This window comes from Phacochoerus africanus, chromosome 2 (genome assembly GCF_016906955.1).
Source record: "Phacochoerus africanus isolate WHEZ1 chromosome 2, ROS_Pafr_v1, whole genome shotgun sequence".
NCBI classification, from domain to species: Eukaryota; Metazoa; Chordata; class Mammalia; order Artiodactyla; family Suidae; genus Phacochoerus; species Phacochoerus africanus.
Genome location: NC_062545.1, coordinates 28,685,758 through 28,706,832, shown reverse-complemented (window position 1 = coordinate 28,706,832; position 21,075 = coordinate 28,685,758). Strand labels below are relative to the sequence as shown.

Here is a 21,075-nt window from a genome sequence, read left to right as displayed (position 1 = left end):
GAATCCTTTTTCCAGAAAATGACTGAAATTTTAAGAAAAGAGTGGTAGGGGTATCAGATTCACACACAGGCAATGGGGGTCAGGTATACCAATTTTAGAGGGCTTTTGGAGGATTTTTTTACCCTCAGATGAATGGGAATGCAAAATATTATGCAAATCAGATTTAAACTTCTGGGTTATTTGCCTCAATAAAAAGTTAAAGACAGGAAAGGAAGACTACCTCTGCATTTAAAGATGGTGTTTTTATGTAAATAAAGCATTGCTCAGAGTGCACTGGGGGCTTGAGTAGAGGCAGCCAAAGCCACTGCCAGGGTGCCACCTTGGACTCCCCAGTTTCAGGAGCAAACGGAGAAGGGGATCAACGATGGTTCTAATGGTTTGATGTTGAATTCAGGGAATGTCACTGCTGATCTCAGGCTGGGAAGAAGTAAAAAGGGAGCCAGAAGAAAAAAAGGGGGGATGGGGAGAGGGTGAGAAAGGAAAGAGAGACTGGAGAAAGATAAAAGACAGCTGTGACTGTGGAAAGGTTTGGTAGAATGACTAGTGAAAGCTTCAGTTCCTTCCTAATTCTCTATTCCTACTGGGCATCTAAGATTTTTTTTTCTTTTTCTCACAGCTCACAGCAACGCTGGATCTTTAACCCACTGAGTGAGGCCGGGGATCAAACCGAGTCCTAATGGATACTAGTCAGATTCGTTTCCACTGAGTCACGACGGGAACTCCAGGGCATTTAAGATTTCTAAAAGATTAAATTCCACGTGAGAACATCCTGTGATATTGAGCACAAGCACAGATTTATAAGTGTATATATATATATATATATATATATATATATATGGACATATGTTATCTGTACATATGACAATTATACTTCAATAAAAAAGCATATGTCAAGCACATAAATGTTACATAATACACTGATTGATAAATTATATATTAATTAATGTTAAATAATACATTGGTCAATAGGTTGTCACTTTCAATGTCATGTGCTAAGTGTCTTTGAAGATGTCAGGTATAGGACAGTGAGAACACAATTACCCATCGTTAGTGATTAGGGAAGGAATCTTACTGCATGTGATATTTGAGATGAAACTTGAATGGAAACATATTTGGCAGAGGCTTTGGTGTCTTCAAGTCAAGAGAACAAGGGAAGGGTTTGAGATAGCAAAGGTCCTTGGAGGGCAGTATCATGGTCTTGCTGTGGTGGGAAGAGAGGACCTCTACATGCAGTCATGAAACGGATGAGCAGGGGGGCAGATCAGGGAGGCCGTTGCTGTGCTCAGCTGTTTGGACTTTCAGATATCAATCGAGTTTTTTACTTTTGCTGTCACTTCATCTGAGAGTATCCAGTGATATCAGAGGACACAGAACTGGATTTATAAGAACTCTTCTTAAGCAAGTAGGAAAAGCTCAAAGGATTTAGTAAGAGTGGGTGCGGATGACAGGGAAGGATTTTATCCAGTCTGTGATGTGCTCAGGTTTGCATTTAATGAAAGGTTCTGTGGTACCTTAAAGTTAGTATTTGATCTAATGAAGTTTTAGATCAAGTGGGAATTTATTGCCCTTTAATAGAAAATATGGGAGTTCCCTGGTGATTTAGTGGTTAATGATTCAGGGTTGTCACTGCTGGGGTTGAGGCTTTGTCCCTGGCCTGGGAACTTCTGCATGCCACAGACATGGTAAAAAAAAAAAAGTGTGTGTGTGTATATATATATATTTATATATGTGTGTATATATAATATATATACATATACACACATATATACACACACACACGCACATATATATGTTTGGTAACTTGAACAATAAGGATTTGGCTTCGATATACAATGAAGGAAATGATTTTGTTTTACTTGGTTCATGAAAAAGGTTTTGGAAAGGGGACTGTGGCATTTTCTGCACATCTCTTTTCCCCTCTGTCAAAAAACACAATAAGGGAGTTCCCGTCGTGGCTCAGTGGTTAACAAATCCGACTAGGAACCATGAGGTTGCAAGTTCAATCCCTAGCCCTGCTCAGTTGGTTCAGGATCCGGTGTTGCCGTGACCTGTGGTGTAGGTTGCAGACGAGGCTTGGATCCCGCGTTGCTGTGGCTCTGGTGTAGGCTGGTGGCTACAGCTCCGATTGGACCCCTAGCCTGGGAACCTCCATATGCCACAGCAGCGGCCCAAGAAATGGCAAAAAGACAAAACAAAACAAAAACAATAAATTTTTTTTTTTTGGTCTGTCTTTTAAGGGCTGCACCCATGGCATAAGGAGGTTCCGAGGCTAGGGGTCGAATCGGAGCTGTAGCCGCCGGCCTAGGCCACAGCCACAGCAAGTCGGGATCCGAGCCACATCTGCAACCTACACCACAGCTCATGGCAACGCAGGATCCTGAACCCACTGAGCAAGGCCAGGGATGGAACTCACAACCTCATGGTTCCTAGTCGGATTCGTTAACCGCTGCACCACGATGGGAACTCCTAAAATTTTTTCTTTCACATGCTTCTATTTAGCCTCTGTTAACAGCTTTACATTCTTAAGTTCCTGTATTTAAAACACGTACGTGTGTGTGTGTGATGACTGCACCCACGACATACGGAAGTTCGAGAGCCAAGGACTAAATCTGAGCCATAGCTGCAGGAACACTGGGTCCTTTAATCCACTGTGCCTGGCCGGGGATTGAACCTGTACCTCCACAGCAACCCAAGGTACTGCAGTAGGATTCTTACCCCACTGCACCACAGCTGGAACCCCTTATATATATAATGTATTTTATGCATTTTATATATATATAAAACTAAATACAGGATAGGAGCAAAAACAGTTTATGGCTGACTACAGGAGGAAATCCTAAATGGATCCCAAAAGACACACATCTAAGTGAGTATTATTATGTAAGGTTGCCTCTTGTACAAAGGACATACATTGGCTTTCCATATTACTTATTTCCACACTTTTCAGATGTCAGTGAAGAGTCTTCCTGGTTGGAAAGCACACAGCCCTGGGAACAGGTTAGCTGACTCTGATCCAGAGTTGCTGTGCAATGACTCTACCTTTTTGCACTTCGTTTGAAAAATGGGGACCTAACGCCCTTTCTGTTTGATAAAGACTGTTACGAGCCTCCGGTTTAGTAATGTATGTGGAGGTCCTTGGACAACCACTGTGGGGTGACAGTGGCAATAAACAAGTGAGAGTTTCCAGGTGAAACACAGAGTAGAAGAGTTGAGGCTCCTGGTCCAGCTGTCCATGGAGTTCCTGTCCAATGCTTGACACCCAGTCTCTGAGTAACCAGCTGGTGAACTCGCCACTGTGATCACACCCACTTTGAAGAGCCATGAAGTGTTAAAACTACTGATGACCCTTAACTCTAAGCATATATTTAGGGCAGTAGTCAATCACTCCAGCCACCAATATGTATATAGAATCAGTCCCCATCTGTATCCAGTTGTCAATATAGTAAAAAAACCAAAATCACAGAAAACAACCTCTCTCATGCATACATCAAAATGTCTCTTCTTCAGACTCTCTGACATCACCTTACTTACACTTTTTCCTGCTTTCAACCCTCACTCATTCAAAAGGGTATTGTAATAACCTTGTATTTATTTATTTATTTATTTATTTATTTTATGGCAGCACCCATGGCATGTAGAAGTACCCGGGCCAGGGACTGAATCTGAGCCGCAGCTGCAACCTCCACCACCACAACACTGGATCTTTTAACCCGCTGTGCTGGACTGGGCTGTGGCCTGAGCCACTGCAGCTGGATTCTGAACCCACTATTGCGCAGTGGGAACTCCCTAATAACTGAGTTTTAGAGGGGAATTTATCCAATGTAGACCACGCTCTATGTGGAATATTTACTTTTAGTTGTATAGAAGTTTGAGAGAATGTAGGAGTTGTTAAGCACTGTAATAGTGCAGCTGTAAGTTGAGCGAGACTGTTACCTAGTAAAGAACAGTGGGAGCAGGAGAATGAAGTGGTAGGAGCCTGGGTCCTGCTCCTGGATTCTGGGATAGTGGATGAGTTCCTTAACTGGGGTGTGTGAAAGAAGGGTCTTTGTTTTTATGTTTTCTCCCCTCTCCTCTCTCTCATTTCCAGGATTTTACCAGAAGCAGTCTGAAAGAGCTTTTCCAGTGGAAAGGAATGGAAAGATCCAAAAGCATTCCTATAGTGTCTCTTGTTCACTTTTCCCTTTGGGTGAATCAGTTTGGGGTTCTGTCGTTGCTTTTTTCTAAACAAACAAATATAACACCACACAATCAGTGGCGAAAATAACAAAGAACATCGTGTTTAATGCAATCACTGGAGAAAGCCTGCCTGGCTTCTCATCTGTTTCCACTGAACAGGACCCATTTATTCTTGATCAATTGAACCTTTCCTTTCTCAGGAAAACTTCCAGATTCAAGGTTCCCAGACCCCCTTGGGTCTTCTTGTTTGTAGTCTGAGGGATTCTGAGCTTCCATGGGAAATGGGCAAGGCTATGGACACTAACATGTTGAATTCATTTTCTCGGGGGAGAATCTCCAGTTTCCCAGCAAGAAGGAGCCTTGCGTACCAAGAACCATTCTTAACACCAACCACTCCACACCCCTACCAAATTACACACATCAAGTAAAGAGAGGATCATTCTTTGACAACAAGAGCAACTAACAAAGAACTTCTTGTTCTACAGGAAAATCTACATTGGCCCAAAAAAAAAAAAATTATTTTTTCTTTCTCTGGCTTGGAGCAAGAATAATTTCCGTATTTATCTGTGCTTTAAGTTGGTAAAATGGCAAGATGGCGGCTTCCAGGAGAGGCTGCCACACAGATGGAGGAGGTGGTCTTGTGTGTCTTGTTTACAGGGAGAGAGGGTGGTCAAGAGAGACGGATCTCTAATCCCATCACATCTACACCAGGCAGACATGCAAGGGGATGACTCGAGTGTATCAGTCCCCTCCCCAGGGCCGTCCCTCTTCCACAAAAGGCCATGCAATGCAGAGAACAGACCAGACTCTCAGCTCAGGATCGTTTCTATATTCCAGATATTTATTTTGAAATTAAACAAGTGACACGTCTGCTCTTGGCTACAGGACACTCTAACATGTTTGGAAGAAAAAAACTACCTTCACTTTATGGGACAGTGGGATCTGCAACAACTCTAGCCCAACAGTCTGTCGCAAGTGTATTGGATGTTTCAGTTTGCCAGACCTGTCATGAGAAATTAATTACAGGATGTTGCAGAAATGGCAAAGCTCCAGCAGCATCTTGCATAGTTTAATATAGCCCCATTTCCCCATTTCAATGTATTTGTGGTTAGATAAATCCTCAGAAATTTACAGCTGCTATAGACTAGTTTATTATGTACTCGGCCTGCACACATGATAAGTATAGTAAGAATTTGATGTTCTTAAAGCGCATAGATTTCACTGACATTTTTTTTTACCACTATGGAAATATTTAGTTGCTAAAAGTAGATACTTCTGAACATTAACTTCTGTACAGCAGGCAGGGATGGTTAAAAACATCATGGTGCTTAGCCATCTTCCATTTACTTTAAATTGAAGAGCTAGAGCTCAGGAAAAATGTTGCATGGAGTGTTTACACAAAATGGTCCCCTGAAGAAAGTAAATAGAAGAAAAAAATTAACTACTGATCCTCAGTTGAAAACACTGAAAAACTGAACTGAAGCGACCACATTTTTCTCCAGGGAACATTCTTCCTTTGGCCTTGTGGCTGCTTTTTCGCAAGCTTCAGATGTTCGTTTTCACTCTGGTGGCGAGCTATTTTCCTCACCTTCTTGCTGCTTCTTCTTTTTTGAACTCCGTTTCTTTCCTCTTAACTTCATTAAATAAATCATTTCATTCCAAGCGATTTTAAATGATTGGCAATAAGTATTTAATTATGTAACTGTTGTATAAAAAAACCCATTCCTACATTTTCCTCTACCAAATTCTCTTACAATTCTTCATAAGGATCCAAGCTATGATTTAAGAAGAAATGGACTAGAATGAGTAAAAATCAGATTGTTTAGTATGTTTAGAAATGAATGACATTGAAATGTATATAGTTGAACCATTTTGGCACAAGTTAAGTGGAACATGGTTCATACATGATTACATGTGTACTTATAACCCTCTCCCCTCACTTTATAATGAGAGTAGACAATAAAATTGTAGATTCTTAGCAGCTTTATCCTAATTTTTTGAGATAATCAAAATAACTCATCTACACTCAGAATGAATCTGAGGTGTCAGAAGAGCAACTTTAGAAAATAGGGGGCTCACAACATATGCTTGATGCAGATGTGAAGGGGATCATTAGAAAAAAAGCATTCTTTGTGCTTACAAAACAAATGTTTTTATGTTATTCAGTTCCCGCCTTAACTTAAAGTATTTCCTATTCTCTTTGATAATTAGAGCAGAAGGATATGATGAATGAAGCCTCATTACCAAGTTTGCTTTCCGGGTCTCTGCAGAGAGTAGCTGTCTGCTGTTGCCTAGTTGGTCCATTGTTAACCCTAAGTGATGCTGACATCCAATTCTCCTGCAGATAATTGGGTCCACCCACAGACGGAGTTTGCCAGTCAGCAGAGCCTACTGATTGACGTGACTCTTGAGGTTTTTATTTTCTCTTATGTGACTGGGATGGCGCCTTTTCAGTTTCTTGAATAATATGTTACTGTACATGTAGTAGTTTGATTCCACAGAGTTGCTTTCTTTAAAAAGAAAATGTAAGAATTATAGCTTGGAACAAAGATTTTGCAAAAATAATTACAGGGTAAAGACATGATCAGTTTTTTTAAGAAATTTTCACCCAAGTATGTATTTCATCGTATGTAGGTCACTACTGCATGAAGGACATAGGAAATGTTTCTGGTCCTTGAGTGTGGCATAGGTGCATCAGGTTGCTTCCTTGCTCCTGGTGGGCTGGAGACTGACTCTGGATTAACTGGCTCACTCTACCCAGTGCCCGAAGTGGGGTCCTTCGAGACCTCCCAGTGAAGTTGGACAAACCTCTGTGGATAGAGAGCAACATGTTTATGGACCATGTGTACTTGGGCAAGTTATTTGACCTTCAAAGCCCTGGTTTCCTTACTAGTAGGACAGGCAAGATTTTATCTTCCTCAGGGGGTTGAAGTGCAGAGTAAATGAGGTCATGTACATAGAGTGAAGACTTAGGAATCTCTTCCATAGTTAGGTTCAATGAGGTAGAAATCAACAGATAACAGAACTTTAAAAAGTTGGATAGGTAGAAAATTTTCCCATAATCTACATAACACATACAGACCTCAGGTGGAAATCATTTAAATATGTATAAAAGTGTAAGGTCATGCGTTTTTTGTTATAGTTTGTAGAACTTTCTAACCCTCCGAAAAATATTTGTGAGTTAAATATATGACGAAGGTGACATGTCATATAAAGCTATAAAATGCTAAGTTATTTCCCAGATAGAGTCTTGCTGAATGTCCTAAAGAGCAAATGTCTTTCTTCAATGAAACTTTTCTGTAACTGAAAAATAAAGGACAAGTAATCATTTTTTTCCTTGAAAGAAACTTTACACAAAGTTTCAAAAGTGCTAGCCATTTAAAAACTCTGATTTCATATTTAAAACACACATTTTATATATAAATTTGCACTCATGGTGTAAAATATTTCATGTTTTAAATCTTTTCAAAATTTGATTTTCATTCTAGCTTTGCAAATCCTATTCATTGCATAGTTTTGATACTGAAGAAACTTGTCTGTTCAAGCTAGATAGAATCAATAATTGAAAAATAAATTTGCAAGAAGGACATTATTTACATCTAGAAAAGATAGTGTCAAACTTACTTGTTTGGAGAAGAGAGACTTCATACAACGGGATAAAATTCAATACTTTTAGAATAAAGATAAAGCTAATTTATTACTAAGTAAATATGTAGTATTATAAATCTTCAAATGGATTCTTGTAACTGATTTCTCTACTTGATTGTACTTTGGACTTATTACTTGCAGGGCAGTTTTATGATCTCCCCTACCGCATCTCAGCTTAGAAAGAATTGGGAAGATATTTTATTATTCTATTCATGAACACATCCCAAGTCTTGTTTTGTCAACAGGACAAAAAAAGAAAAGAAATGGGCTTGGAGTAGGAAGAAGTCTTCCTGGTGTTTGCTTCAATTGCTATTTTTGTCTTCAGTAGTTGCAATGTGTAAAATAAGCCTTAACTTTATCTTTCACATGAACACTGAGATCTCAGCAAATGTTAAGCTTCCCTGACACATTACTTTACTTGTCTTAACGTCCTTTTGCAACTTGTTGAAACTCTTCGTGATTAAAACAAAAAGCAGAGAATCGAACACACATTTCAAAACTATGAGCTGAAACTGCAGAGAGCCACATATTTTTATTTTTTAATTATCAAAGACATTCACAAGACAGAAAAGACAAGCTTGTACAAGGGTGGCTCAAGCTGGCTAGATCCAGCGGTACCTGAAGCACAGACATGAGCATCCAGAACAAGGGAGCCTGGAGCTATCAGAACAGTGCTGATCACTGAGGACTTCAGCAGTCATCAAGGCCACTCACCACTTTTGAAAATGCTCCCCTCCCCCAACCAAGTTCTACACAACAGGGCATATTTGCCTCTACAACATGTGTAGGGAGTCAAATATATTTTTACTAGAAGATTTTTCACGCTGGGTATACATCTGGGCAAAATTTACACCTCAGTGCCTACCACTGTTTTTCTCACTTCTTATTTTAATGGAATCAATTGTCTAATTTGGTAAATAAGCTTTCTAATTTTATTTTAGTTCTGACCTTCTTGAGGTTAAATATTTTATTGACAGACTTATAATCACACAGTTGAGAAAGAAGAGGAATCAAGGAAAAACGGAGGTGAACTCTCCTATTTTATAACTTCACACTTCAAAATATACAGTCACAGTAACGACAACCATTATTAAGGAACTAAAGAAATAAATAATGCAATGTAAAAATTTAAAAACAAGTGTTGAGGCTAAAATAAATACTAAACAATATAAGTCTACACATCCCTCATATGCTCCCGTGAAATGCTTTCTTTAACAAGTGAAAAAAAAAAAAAAAGAAAAGGAACACTGTTGCCAGTGTGTCCAAAAGCCACTTTTAGTTTGTGTAATTCATTCAAAACCAGCAAATTTGTTACCTTTTAATGCCTTTCTTCCTGCGACCATTCTGAATACACAAAATCCTGAAGCTTCTTATCTTTATTTTAAATCAAGTTAAATTTCAATAGCAGATATTTCATATTCTGAGCATAACATCACACATATAACCACACCACAGATATAATATTAAAAGATTACTTAAAGGACATCCGAACAATGCAAATACTTTTTCTTCATATTTGCTGAGTAGCAATTACTTTTTTTTCTCTATTGATTTTCCAACAACGGTAATGAAATTTTGATGCAATTACTAATAAATATAAGCACCAATACTGTGATCTACAGCAAACACGATGGTTTATAACAATTAATCTCAAAATGCCACATTTATTTTTCCACTCATACCTCACTTCTGATTTTTCTAGATTCATAAGGGTAAGAAGTAGTAGATCCTTCCTTTCTCCTTGGCCATTTAAAGTTTCTGAACTCTGAAGAGAAAATCCATTCGGTTTAATCTGTCATTTCATTTCTGTGTATTTGGTTGTCTCTTCGTCCTTCAACTCTTTACTAGGAAAAAATGACACAAAATATACTTATACAATGTCTTCTGGCCCCAACAATTCTCGGTGTGCCTAGGCAACTGCACAGGTAATACAACACCTTGTGCAACAGACAGACAGATACCCCTCCCCACAAAAGGACCCAAATACCAATTTGCCTTGTTGAACGTACTTCTAGTCTAACTTCTAGCCTGCCTCTTGAACATATTGTTAACATCTTTTAGTATCATTAGCAGTTGCTTAAGGCCTGCCCCCGCATTGATCAGGTAATTTAAGCAAAAAAAGAAATAGGTTTCTCAAATACTAACACTAAGCACTGCAAACCCTGGGTAATTCCGGCAATTTAAGTGCAGGCAGTCAGAGTTTATGAAATTTGCTATCCACTGGCAAAAAATCACCATGGATGATGCTTCAGGGTTAGTGACTAGAAAGCATATAGACCATTTTATTAAACAGAACTCTTTCATTTAGTCTGGCTGTATCTACTTTTACAAGTGTTTTTCAGATAAATCCCAAAAATAGTATGTGTCATTTTTGATGGACCGAGATAGTGATTGTTAGCTAAGTATCTAGATGCAGCTTTGAAATAAAATGCATTATACCATTAATAAAAATTAAGGATCAACATGCAGATGAAACAAGAAGTTGCTTCCTTTAGAGACCATGTACAACTAGAAGGTGATAAACTAGGGGTTGGACCTGGAATTTTTTGATGCTATTTTTCACATATCAGTGATGAGTATATGGACTTACACAAACCTGTTGTTGTCTTTCCTCTAGACAAAAAGGGCTTAACATTTGGGTGCTCTTAGAAAACAAACTTCAGCCTATGGAAGACGGCAATCTGGTTACGCGGTGGTCAGTTCTATTGCTCACTCCTGAGAAAAGGAGAGGCTGGAGCATCATGGCAAAAGAGGATGTGCTGATAACCATTTCCTAAGGGCCTTTCCTGGTGGCATGGAAGGGTTAGGTAACATCTCTCTGATTTTAGGGGCAGGCCCCCCAATCTTAAATAAATGGCTATATGATCTCTTCATATGAAAAACATTTACATGAGGGGAAAAATCCTTTGTCAGTTTGTGTTTCCTGATTTTAAATTTATTAAACTACTCTTTTTTTTATTACTCAAATAAATTTATCGCATCTGCAACCTACACCACAGCTCACGGCAATGCCGGATCCTTAACCCACTGAGCGAGGCCAGGGATCGAACCTGCAACCTCATGGTTCCTGGTCGGATTCGCTAACCACTGAGCCACGACGGGAACTCCAACTTTCATTTTAAAAGAAAGTAGTATATATCAGTATATGTTAAATAGAAAAATTAAAAAATACACAAAATAACATGAAAAAAATCATCACAATTCTACCACTTAGAGATAATTTCTCACGTTTTTTGATGTATACTGTCAATATTTTATGTGTATGTTATAAACTATTTTAGAATCATCTTTCCTTTACTTAAAAATCTATCATAAATCTTTCCAAGTCTACGAAAACATGTCTATAATACAACGAATAAGAGTCACATGGTATTCTATTATACTGTTGCATAAATTAATCAACCATGTAGTCTTACAAATTGATTTTTTCTCTCTTTCTATTTTTAAAACACTGCTCAAAGGAGTAGTCTTTTAACAGAATCTCTGCATGTATACTTAAATATTTTCCTAGAACAGATTCCTGGAAGTAGAACTGTCAGGTCAAAAGACATGAACAATTTGAAAACTTAAAAAATAAAAATGAGTATTACCAAGCTATACTCCACAAAAGATTCCACTTACACTATTACCAGCAGCTTATAAAGAAATCCACTTCCCTATGCTCTCGTCAACAGAAGGTATTAAGTCTGAAGCTTGCTGAAGGAAACATACTATCTCATTTATTTTTTAATTTCTGTTACTTTGATCACTGGAAGTAGATATTTTTCATATGTTCACTACCATATATATCTCCCTTTAAGAATGTCCAATCATGCCATTTGCCAGTTCTCCTATTGATAGACTTCTTTTCTCTGCTGGTTTTTCAGAGCTTTTTTATATATTAAGGGCATATTAATCCCTTATCATATATTTTGTGAAACTCTTCCTGATCCCAGGTTATTGTTTGTTTTCAGATTTTCCTTATGGCATTTTTTTTTCTCTTTGACACAAGTCATTTTACAGTTTCTATTATTTAAATCTAAAAACCTATTTCAAAATGTTTTCTGATTCTTGTATCAATGATAAAAAGTCATTCCTTAATATCCATGGTTATCAAGCTATTCATTTTATAAGCTTTATCATGAGATTTTATTTTTTGCAGTTAAAAATCTAAAAATACTTATGAAAATTCTGAATATAGAGTTCTCATTAAGTGACAGTTTCACAAAAGCATATATGATAGAGTTGTAACATTTCACTTTCAGCAAACTTTGCATCTTCTAATAAAGAAAAGAGAGGTCTTCATTAAAAAGGCCTTTCTTGTCCTTCTTACACTTTATATCCCACCAGTAAACACTGCCATTCAAACTAGTTTTGTCCCACTTCCTTGTCTCAGTGGAAAAAAGTACCCTCTTTCTTGTTTCAAATCCTGTGTTTTTCCTCAGGTCTTGAGGAATTACTCTCCTTATCCTATATCTCAACTGGCTTCTCTTGAGAGGCTCTTTGCTCTTGGATTTAAATATTCTTGTCACAAAGACAAATACCATATGATATCACTTATAACTGGAATCTAATATCCAGCACAAATGAACATCTCCCTAGAAAAGAAAATCATGGACTTGGAGAAGAGACTTGTGGCTGCCTGATGGGAGGGGGAGGGAGTGGGAGGGATCGGGAGCTTGGGTTTATCAGACACAACTTAGAATAGATTTACAAGGAGATCCTGCTGAATAGCATTGAGAACTTTGTCTAGATACTCATGTTGCAACAGAAGAAAGGCTGGGGGAAAAATATAATTGTAATGGATACATGTAAGGATAACCTGACCCCCTTGCTGTACTGTGGGAAAAAAAAAAATATTCTTGTCATTCCCTCCTCTATAAAGATCTCCTCGACATCCCGTGTTTTCCACTAGTTACTGCCTAGCTTTTTCTTTCCTTTGAAGTGCAACTTCTGGGAGAAGCAGCAGCTCCTGATGTCCTTCCCCTGTGGGCTGGAAGCACTCTGACTCAAGCTTCCAGGACTCTGCATCAAAACTGTCTTCTCCCAGGGCACAAATGGCCTCTTGGTTGCAAATCCCAAAGATTTTTTTTTTTTTTTTTTTAAATGGCTATGCCTGCAGCATATGGAAGTTCCTGGGCTAGGGATCTCATCTGAGCTGCAGCTGCAATCTATGCCTCAGCTGCAGCAATACCAGATCCTTTAACCCACTGAGACTAGCCAGGGATTGAACCTGTGCTTCCTCAGGGACCTGAGCATTTGCTGTCGATTCTTAACCCACTGTGCCATAAAGGGAACTCCCCAAAGACATTTTCAGTCCTTATTTGCTCTCTTTGGCATCGGTCACTGTTGACCGCGCCTCTCCTAAATCTTCTCCTGTTGACTCTGTAATGTGACTTTCTCTTGGGTTTCCTCTTACCTCTATGAGGGTGACTTTCCGGCCAGTTTGCTCGTTCTTCATCCCCTGTGTATCCATGTGTCCTCGGTCCTCACGGCTTTGTTCTCTGCCCATTTCTGCACTGCAGGAGGAGAAGACAGGAGACAAGGAGCCAGTAAGAAAGCTGCTGCCACAGCTCGGATGGGGTTCTGATTTAGGGAAGTGGTGTGGGAATAAAAAGGGGAGATAAACAGGAGGATCTGAGAGCCAGTCAACAGACCATATAAGCGATGATACATGTGGGTGAGAGGCAGGGAGTTGCGAAAATAACGTGGAGACATACATCTTTGCTGGCTGGGCTCCTCTCTCACTGTATGAAAGGACAAGAATAAAATAAACTTCACTTATTTCAGAAAAATATTAGCTGCCTGGAAAAAACTAGAAAGACTTTATCAAATTAAATCAAAAACGTGTGTGGGTGTATAAGTGCAAAAGATTCCTTAATGACAAAGAAAGGGGTGAAGGAAGTTTATGCATTAGATATCCTGACCTGCTGGATGGAAAATGCTGCTTTTCAGACGGTTCAGAGTAAAGTATAAAATAAATATTGTGTGGATGAGTGTGTACCAATGCAAATTGTACTAAAAAAAGAAAATACAAAAACAATGAAAAAAGGGAAATTCAAAGAATGGAAGGCAGGGTCTCTTTTCTAGGATGTCAAGGAATGGTTGAAGACATTAAAAAAGAGCTTGAAAAAAGGATAAGAATTTCAAAATCAGGCAATAAGTAGGACTGAATAGTGACTACAGTGGACTGAATTGTGTTCTTTCGCAGGTTGAAGTCCCAACCCCTAAAGTGAATATATCTGGATACTGGGCCTTTAAGGGGGTGATTAAGGTTAGATGAGGTCACAGGGCTGACCTCCATGAAACTTAAATTAGAGATCAAAACCAAAAAGATCTCTAGAAAAACTCCTAAATATTGGAAATGAAATGACCCACATCTAAACAACCCACAGGCCTAAGAGGAAATAAAAAAGAAAATTAGAAAATATTTTGAAAGGAATAAAGATGAAACAACACAAAATTCGTGGAATACCATTAAAGCAGTCCTTAGCGGGAAATTTATGGCACCAAATATTTATTTGAAAGAAGACAAGTGTCAAATCAATGACTAGTTTCCACTTTAAAAGTCTAGAAAAATAAGCACAAATTAAACCCCAAATAACCAGAAATAAGGATCAGAGTGGAAATCAGTGAAACAGAAAATAGATAAACAGGAGTTCCTGTTGTGGCTCAGTGGTTAATGAATCCGACTAGGAACCATGAGGTTGTGAGTTCCATCCCTGGCCTTACTCAGTGGGTTAAGGATCCAGCATTGCCGTGAGCTGTGGTGTAGGTTGCAGACGCAGCTCGGATCCCGCATTGCTGTGCCTCTGGTGCAGGCTGGTAGCCACAGCTCCGATTAGACCCCTAGCCTGGGAAACTCCATATGCCGTGGGAGTGGTCCTAGAAAAGGCGAAAAAGACAAAATAATAATAATAAATAAATAAATGAAAGTTGAAGTTTAAAAAGAAAAGAAAATAGATAAACAATAAAGAGAAATCAATGAAACAAAGCTTATTCCTTTCAGTAAAATTGATAAATCGTTTGCCAGGCTGACTGGGGAAAACAGGGTAACGAAATAAATTATCAACACCAGGAATTAAAGAGGCAACATTATTATAGACTTTATTAATATTAAAAGATAATGAGGGAATATTTTGAACAATTATCTGTTAATAAATTCAACTACTTTGATGAAATGGATAAGTTCCTTGAAAGACACAAATTATCAATACCTATCAAAGAAGCAGATAACCTTAACAGTTCTACTTGTATTGAACAAACTGAACTCGTAGGTAAATGTCTTCCAAAAAGGAGTACTCCAGGTTTTTTTTTTTTTGTCTTTTTCTGTCATTTCTTGGGCCGCTCCCCTGGCACATGGAGGTTCCCAGGCTAGGGGTCCAATCAGAGCTGTAGCCACCGGCCTATGCCAGAGCCACAGCAACTCGGGATCCAAGCCTCGTCTGCAACCTACACCACAGCTCACGGCAATGCCAGATTGTAAACCCACTGAGCAAGGCCAGGGATCGAACTTGCAACCTCATGGTTTAGTCGGATTCATTAACCACTGCGCCATGACGGGAACTCCAACTCCAGGTATTCTTTACTGGTGTATCTACCCAAAATCTGAAGAAGAAATAGAGTGACATTAGCGAAAATGGTGGAGTAAAGATTTCTGAAAATTCTCTATCCCAGAGAAGCTACCAGAAAACTGGCAAAATGTTAGAGTCAGCTTTTTCAGAAAATTAGCCAATAGAAGTAACCTGGAGAATGTTTATATATACTCAAGAAGAATGACACTCAGAAGAACAGTGAGCTTTGCGGTATTTTAATTTCACCATATCCCATCCCCACTATCTGGTTTTGTGGATACCTTGAAAAAGAAAAGCCTACAAGTATGGTGAAAGTCAGCAACCTGGCAGCCACCGGAGGGAGCAGAACAGAGCTGGAGCTCTTTTGAAGCCTCATTCCCAAGGAATTACTGTTATCTGACTAGTCCTGTGGTTCCCTGGAAGACACCACTTGTAAGGCTGTCTGCGTTTGACTTATCGCAGAGCTTGCCTTTTCCCTGGGGGGCAATTACAATTAGATGTAGGGCTGTGTAAGTGGTGGACAAACAACAGACTAAAAGCTGTAAAGGAAAAGCTGGGGGATTTGAAAAGGAGTTTTGAAAAGCTCAGACATAGTCCTGGGAGTCTAGAAAGCCTCACACATATGTAGGGCTATGTGCATGCAGCTGAGAAGGCCTTAGGCCCTCGCCACTGGCTGCCCTTAACACCCTATGCCAACAGGAAGTGAAGGCTATGACAGAGATGTCAACTGCATGGCTGGGTGTTGAAGGTGCACAGCACACACAGAACCCCTAGCAAGCCTGGGGGCCCTTCTGATTCCAGGTGTTTAAGGAAATCCATGTCCCATTATTAGCAGATCACTAACCTAACTGAGCAGAGACTCCTGTGGCCTAACATTATAATTACAGAATTAAAGAATTTGTTCAGAGAAGTGACTTAATAAACAACGAACAACTACAGTAAGTAGCAACAACAACAAACCCTGAGCAGGGGGACGAATCTAATTTCTGGAGGTCTCACATTATATCATTTAATTGCCCAGTTTCAACAAAAGATTACAAGACATGCAAAGAAGCAAGAAAGTATGAACCATACAAGGGAACAGGCAATCAGCAAGAATGTTCCTTGGGAAGCCCAGACATTGAACTTTCTAGACAAACAGTTAGAATCCACTACTGTAAATATGTTAAAAAAAAATGAAGAAAACCATATTTAAAGAACTAAAGGAAGTGAACATCTCATCAAATAGAGACTATCAAGAAAGAAATAGAGACTATAAAAGAAAGAAGTAATACCAAACCTGCAGATTTTCCCAGAAGAGGGAATTCCCTGAAGAGGGAATTCCTCTCAACTCATTGCATGAAGCCAGCTTACTCTGATAGCAAAGCCAGACTAAGACATTATGAGAGAAAACTAGAGACCCATATTTCTCATGAACAAAATATAAAAGATTCTAAATAAAATTTTAGCAAATCAAGTACACCAATTTATAAAAAGGTTATACACTGTGACTAAATGGGATTTATCCTAAGAATGAAAGGTTGGTTTAACACTTGAAAATTATTATATATACACTTTTAAAAAGAAAAATCATATGATTATCTTAATAGATGCAGAAAAAGTATTTGACAAAAATCTAACATCTATTCCTGATACAAACAAACTCTAAGCAAACTAGGAAATGACGGAATAAACGTATTTATTAAAAACGCCTACAATAATACACGTAATACTAAAAGACTGAATGCTTTTCCACTTACTTTCCTAAGGATAACAGAAGATAAGTAGTAGTATTCTTATCTACTCTATTTCTATTCAACATGGTACTGGAAGTTTTAGCCAGTGCAATAAGGGGAGAGGGAGGAAAGAAGGAAAGAAGCGGGGGGGGGGGGGGGGGGGAGGAAGGGATGGAGGTAGGTAGAGAAGAAAGGCAAACAGACTGGGAAGGAAGAAATTAAACTGGCTTTTATATGTCTATGTGGAAAATCTGGCGAAATCTACCAAAAAGCTATTAGAATTAACGAGACAGTTTAATAAGCTGGCATGATAAAGATCAACACACAACAATTAGTAGTATTTCCATAAATCAGCAGCAAACAATTATAAACTGAAATTTAAAAATAATACTATTACCTATGAAATATTATCACCTATGAAATGTGCAGGAATGAATCAGTCAAATATGTGCGGGACTTATACACTAAAAACAAACAAACAGTGCTAAGAAAAATTAAGGAAGGCCTAAATAAATGGAGAACTATTTCATGTTAATGACTCAGATGAGTGCATATTGTTAACAGGTCTACTCTCCCCAAACCTATCAGTGGAGTCAAGGCAATACCAATTGGAATTCCAGAAGACTGTTATAGGAATCGACAAGCTTATTCTAAAATTTGCGTGGATATACCAAGGACCCCGAATAGCTAAACCAGCTTTAAAAAAAAGGACAAAGCTGGAGGACCTTTGGATAATAATAAATAAAAAAGGATAGTGCCTATTATAAAACTATGGTAATCAAGACAGTGTGTTACTCATGTGAAGGGAGAAGTAGATTAATGGATCAGAATACAGTCCAGAAACAGACCCCACACTAATACTGACAACTGATTTTCAAAGAAGGTACAAAGACCATTCCGTTGAGGCATGATTGTTTTTTCTACAAATGATACTGGACCAACTGGATATCCAAATGCGAACAAAACAAAATCCTCTGATCCAAACCTCATACTATATATGAAAATTAATCCAAAACAGATCATAGGTTTAAATATAAAACCAATTTGAATTATAAAACTTTTACCGGAAAACACAGGAGAAGACCTTTGTGACTCTGGGCAAAGGCTTCTTAGATGCTATACCGAGGTATGATTTATAAAGTAAAAACTTTGACAAACTGGACTTCATCAAAATCAAAAGTTTGCTTTTCAAAAGCTACTGTTAAAAGAAAACTTCTGCAAATCACGTGTCCGACAGAGAACATTATTAGAATATATAAAGAACATTGTGCTGTTACATAGCCAACAGTGGATAGTTTTAATTTCAGAAAGAGTGGGGGTGGGAGGATAAGACAAAGGCTGAAAAATGAGTAAACAAAGTAAGAACTTTAGAAAAAAAAGTTGCAAGTGGTAGGGTATTTGAGAGAAAAAAGGTAAACTACTTTCTTTTTATGAAGAGAGGAAGAATAGGATTATTATAAACACAGAACAATATACAGTGGAGGAGAGACTGGATACTTGGAATTAACTCTTATTAAGTTATATTAAGAAGGGATTAATATTAAGAAGAGATTTCACTCATTCATTCAGTTCACATATGAGTGTTCACAAACACAGGGCTTTAGTATCATTGCTCAACTGAATTACCTTCTCAATGACCAAAACTATTAATGAAATAAAGCATTCTATGTCTTAAAAAAAACTCCAGCAAACTCAAGACAAAATATATTAGCAAGTAGGGAACATTAATGTTAATTTTAGGATTATAACCTATTTGTAATGTTCCCTACTTGCTAATGCTTCATTACAAACTCTGACTTGGGCAACAGATAATAACATCACAGAGGCATGAGATACAAAAGGTGAAAGTTTTAAGACTTTTAAGAAGATGCCTTTATTTGTTCTGTTTTGTTTTTTGTCTTTTTGCCATTTCTTGAACCGCTCCTGCGGCATATGGAGGTTCCCAGGCTAGGGGTTGAATCGGAGCTGTAGCCACCGGCCTACGCCAGAGCCACAGCAACGCAGGATCCAAGCCGCGTCTGCAACCTACACCACAGCTCAGGGCAACGCTGGATCGTCAACCCACTGAGCAAGGGCAGGGACCGAACCCGAAACCTCACGGTTCCTAGTTGGATTCGTTAACCACTGCCCCACAACAGGAACTCCAGAAGATGCCTTTAAATTAACCTATAAACGTATCTTTTTGGTATTTTGGAAAGAGAGTATAACTTTACTGAAATATGTAAAAACTGTTTGCACAGAAGTGACTGACACTTCTAGAAGAAATTAAAGAATAAATGAGACAAAGAATTCAAGTGAAAGGTGGTGAGAGCCAGTCCAAGTGGCTCATTTATATATTTTGGTCAACCAACTAGTAAGCAGACGTCAGAAACTGGCAAGGCTGTAAAGAAACAAACAAAAAATTAGCTCCTGTCCATTTATTTGGGTACAATGGACTCATGTAAGTAAAGCAGAGAAATAAAGAAGTGACTTCTTTGTACATACTGGGCTACAGTGTTTCCACCTTCAACTCGCCTACTGTTTCTAAGTCATGAGAAATGTATCTTAATTCATCCTTACTTCTAAGAAATTATGAGTAGTGGGAAAGCCCAAAGGTTTTAGATGCACTTGAGCATTTAGGCATATCTGAACTTCTCATGAAAATTTATTTTCAGAAGTTTCTTAAGTGCTCTATGTTCAAAAAGAGAAACCAAGCTACCCTGGCAGCCTTTAGAGGGTGTGATATTTGGAGGCTTTTTTTTGAATTCTCATCTGGAGAGCACTGTGTGGATCTCTGTATCACCTGAAAACAGGTATCCAATATATTTAGAATCTTTCACTAACATATTAGGTAAAAGTTGAAAAAATTTTATAAAACATGTTTAAAGGAGGGCACTGTTCTGATAATGTATTAAAATATGGCCATTTTTGGTTGCTGAAACAGGGTTTTCCCTTATTGATCCAGCATTTAAAAAAAAAAAAAAAAAGGATCCTAGTTGGGTTTGTTAACCACTGAGCCATGAAGGGAACTCCCAATTCCTAAAAATTAGACTGTCATGTAAATCAGATTTTCTGAATTAGAAGAGACATAGTCTTCAAAATGTCAAAGTGTATAGCAGAGTAAACTTAAATACATGTTTTCCTGAAGGACGTTCAGCAGGGATCACCTCTGTGCACATGTATGTAAGCTTGTACCCAGCTGTGAAGATGGTGGTGGAGGGTTGGGAGGGCATGGCAGCTACCCAAGCTGTTCAAGGTTGTTACACTCATGTGACAGTATGCTAGTGATGTGTGAATGTGAAATTTGGGCTTAAAATTCAATACAATATGATTTGCAGTGATAAAAATTGATAAGTACTTTGAGAAGGTTTTCGATATTTTTCTTTGAGGTAAAAGAAGGATTTTCTATTTACGCATTAATATAGTAAGTACCAAATAAAAATACAAAAACTTCCTAGAGATCTTTTAAAATAAACACCTCAAAAAACTTAAAAATATATAACAATAATGTTCTGGGTATGAGCATTTTTTCTTTAATGCCTCAAAATAAGCATTACATAATTTTAATTTTCTTTACCACATCATTTACTTGTTACCAGTTAATGTCATTTCAAAATGTTATTCAAATGACATAAATGACAAAAAGGGTCCACAAAAACAACACTTTACTGTAATATTTTTATTTTATTTCATATTACTTCTTATAACTTGGCAATACATATCCTCAAAGTCTAATCACTAAAATATTCTCCTGAAACTAGCTAACCTCTTTTAGAAACCAATTATCTGAAATTTAAATTCTAGTGTGATGTTATGAAAAGGAAGTGGAGACACTGTCCTTAAAAGAAAAAAAAAAAAAAACCCAACTATTTATCACTGCAAATTACTTAAGAGGAAAAGTTCCTTACTGTGTCATATATTCTGAGCCCAGTCTGAACTCCTGGAACTTGAATGACTGCTGTGAAAGAAGAAGAACAAAGAGTTAAGTCACAATCACAGGAGTA

The 21,075-nt window shown here is 38.1% G+C and overlaps 1 protein-coding gene and 1 long non-coding RNA gene across 11 annotated transcripts in view; both read right to left on the bottom strand.

Annotated features, from left to right (window-relative positions):
- Positions 1-4,996: 4,996 nt before the first annotated feature.
- On the bottom strand, positions 4,997-7,567 carry LOC125121631 (uncharacterized). The gene is made up of 2 exons (XR_007133519.1): positions 6,421-7,567; positions 4,997-5,951 (listed from the first exon to the last, which is right to left on the bottom strand). It is a non-coding gene; the product is annotated as an uncharacterized LOC125121631 (long non-coding RNA).
- A 748-nt stretch (positions 7,568-8,315) lies between these two features.
- AHI1 (Abelson helper integration site 1) overlaps positions 8,316-21,075 on the bottom strand; it is a 190,875-nt gene continuing 178,115 nt past the window's right edge. For 5 of the 10 annotated variants that reach the window (XM_047770131.1, XM_047770136.1, XM_047770135.1 and 2 more), the window contains 3 exons: positions 20,980-21,029; positions 13,223-13,322; positions 8,316-9,668 (listed from right to left, as the gene is read on the bottom strand). In XM_047770131.1, the coding sequence (XP_047626087.1) occupies positions 9,666-9,668; positions 13,223-13,322; positions 20,980-21,029 (153 nt within the window). In that variant the 3' untranslated portion in view covers positions 8,316-9,665. Of the gene's footprint in view, positions 9,669-13,222; positions 13,323-15,330; positions 15,412-20,979; positions 21,030-21,075 lie in introns of those variants that run through there. The other 5 variants (XM_047770133.1, XR_007133516.1, XM_047770134.1 and 2 more) reach the window with 5 other exon arrangements.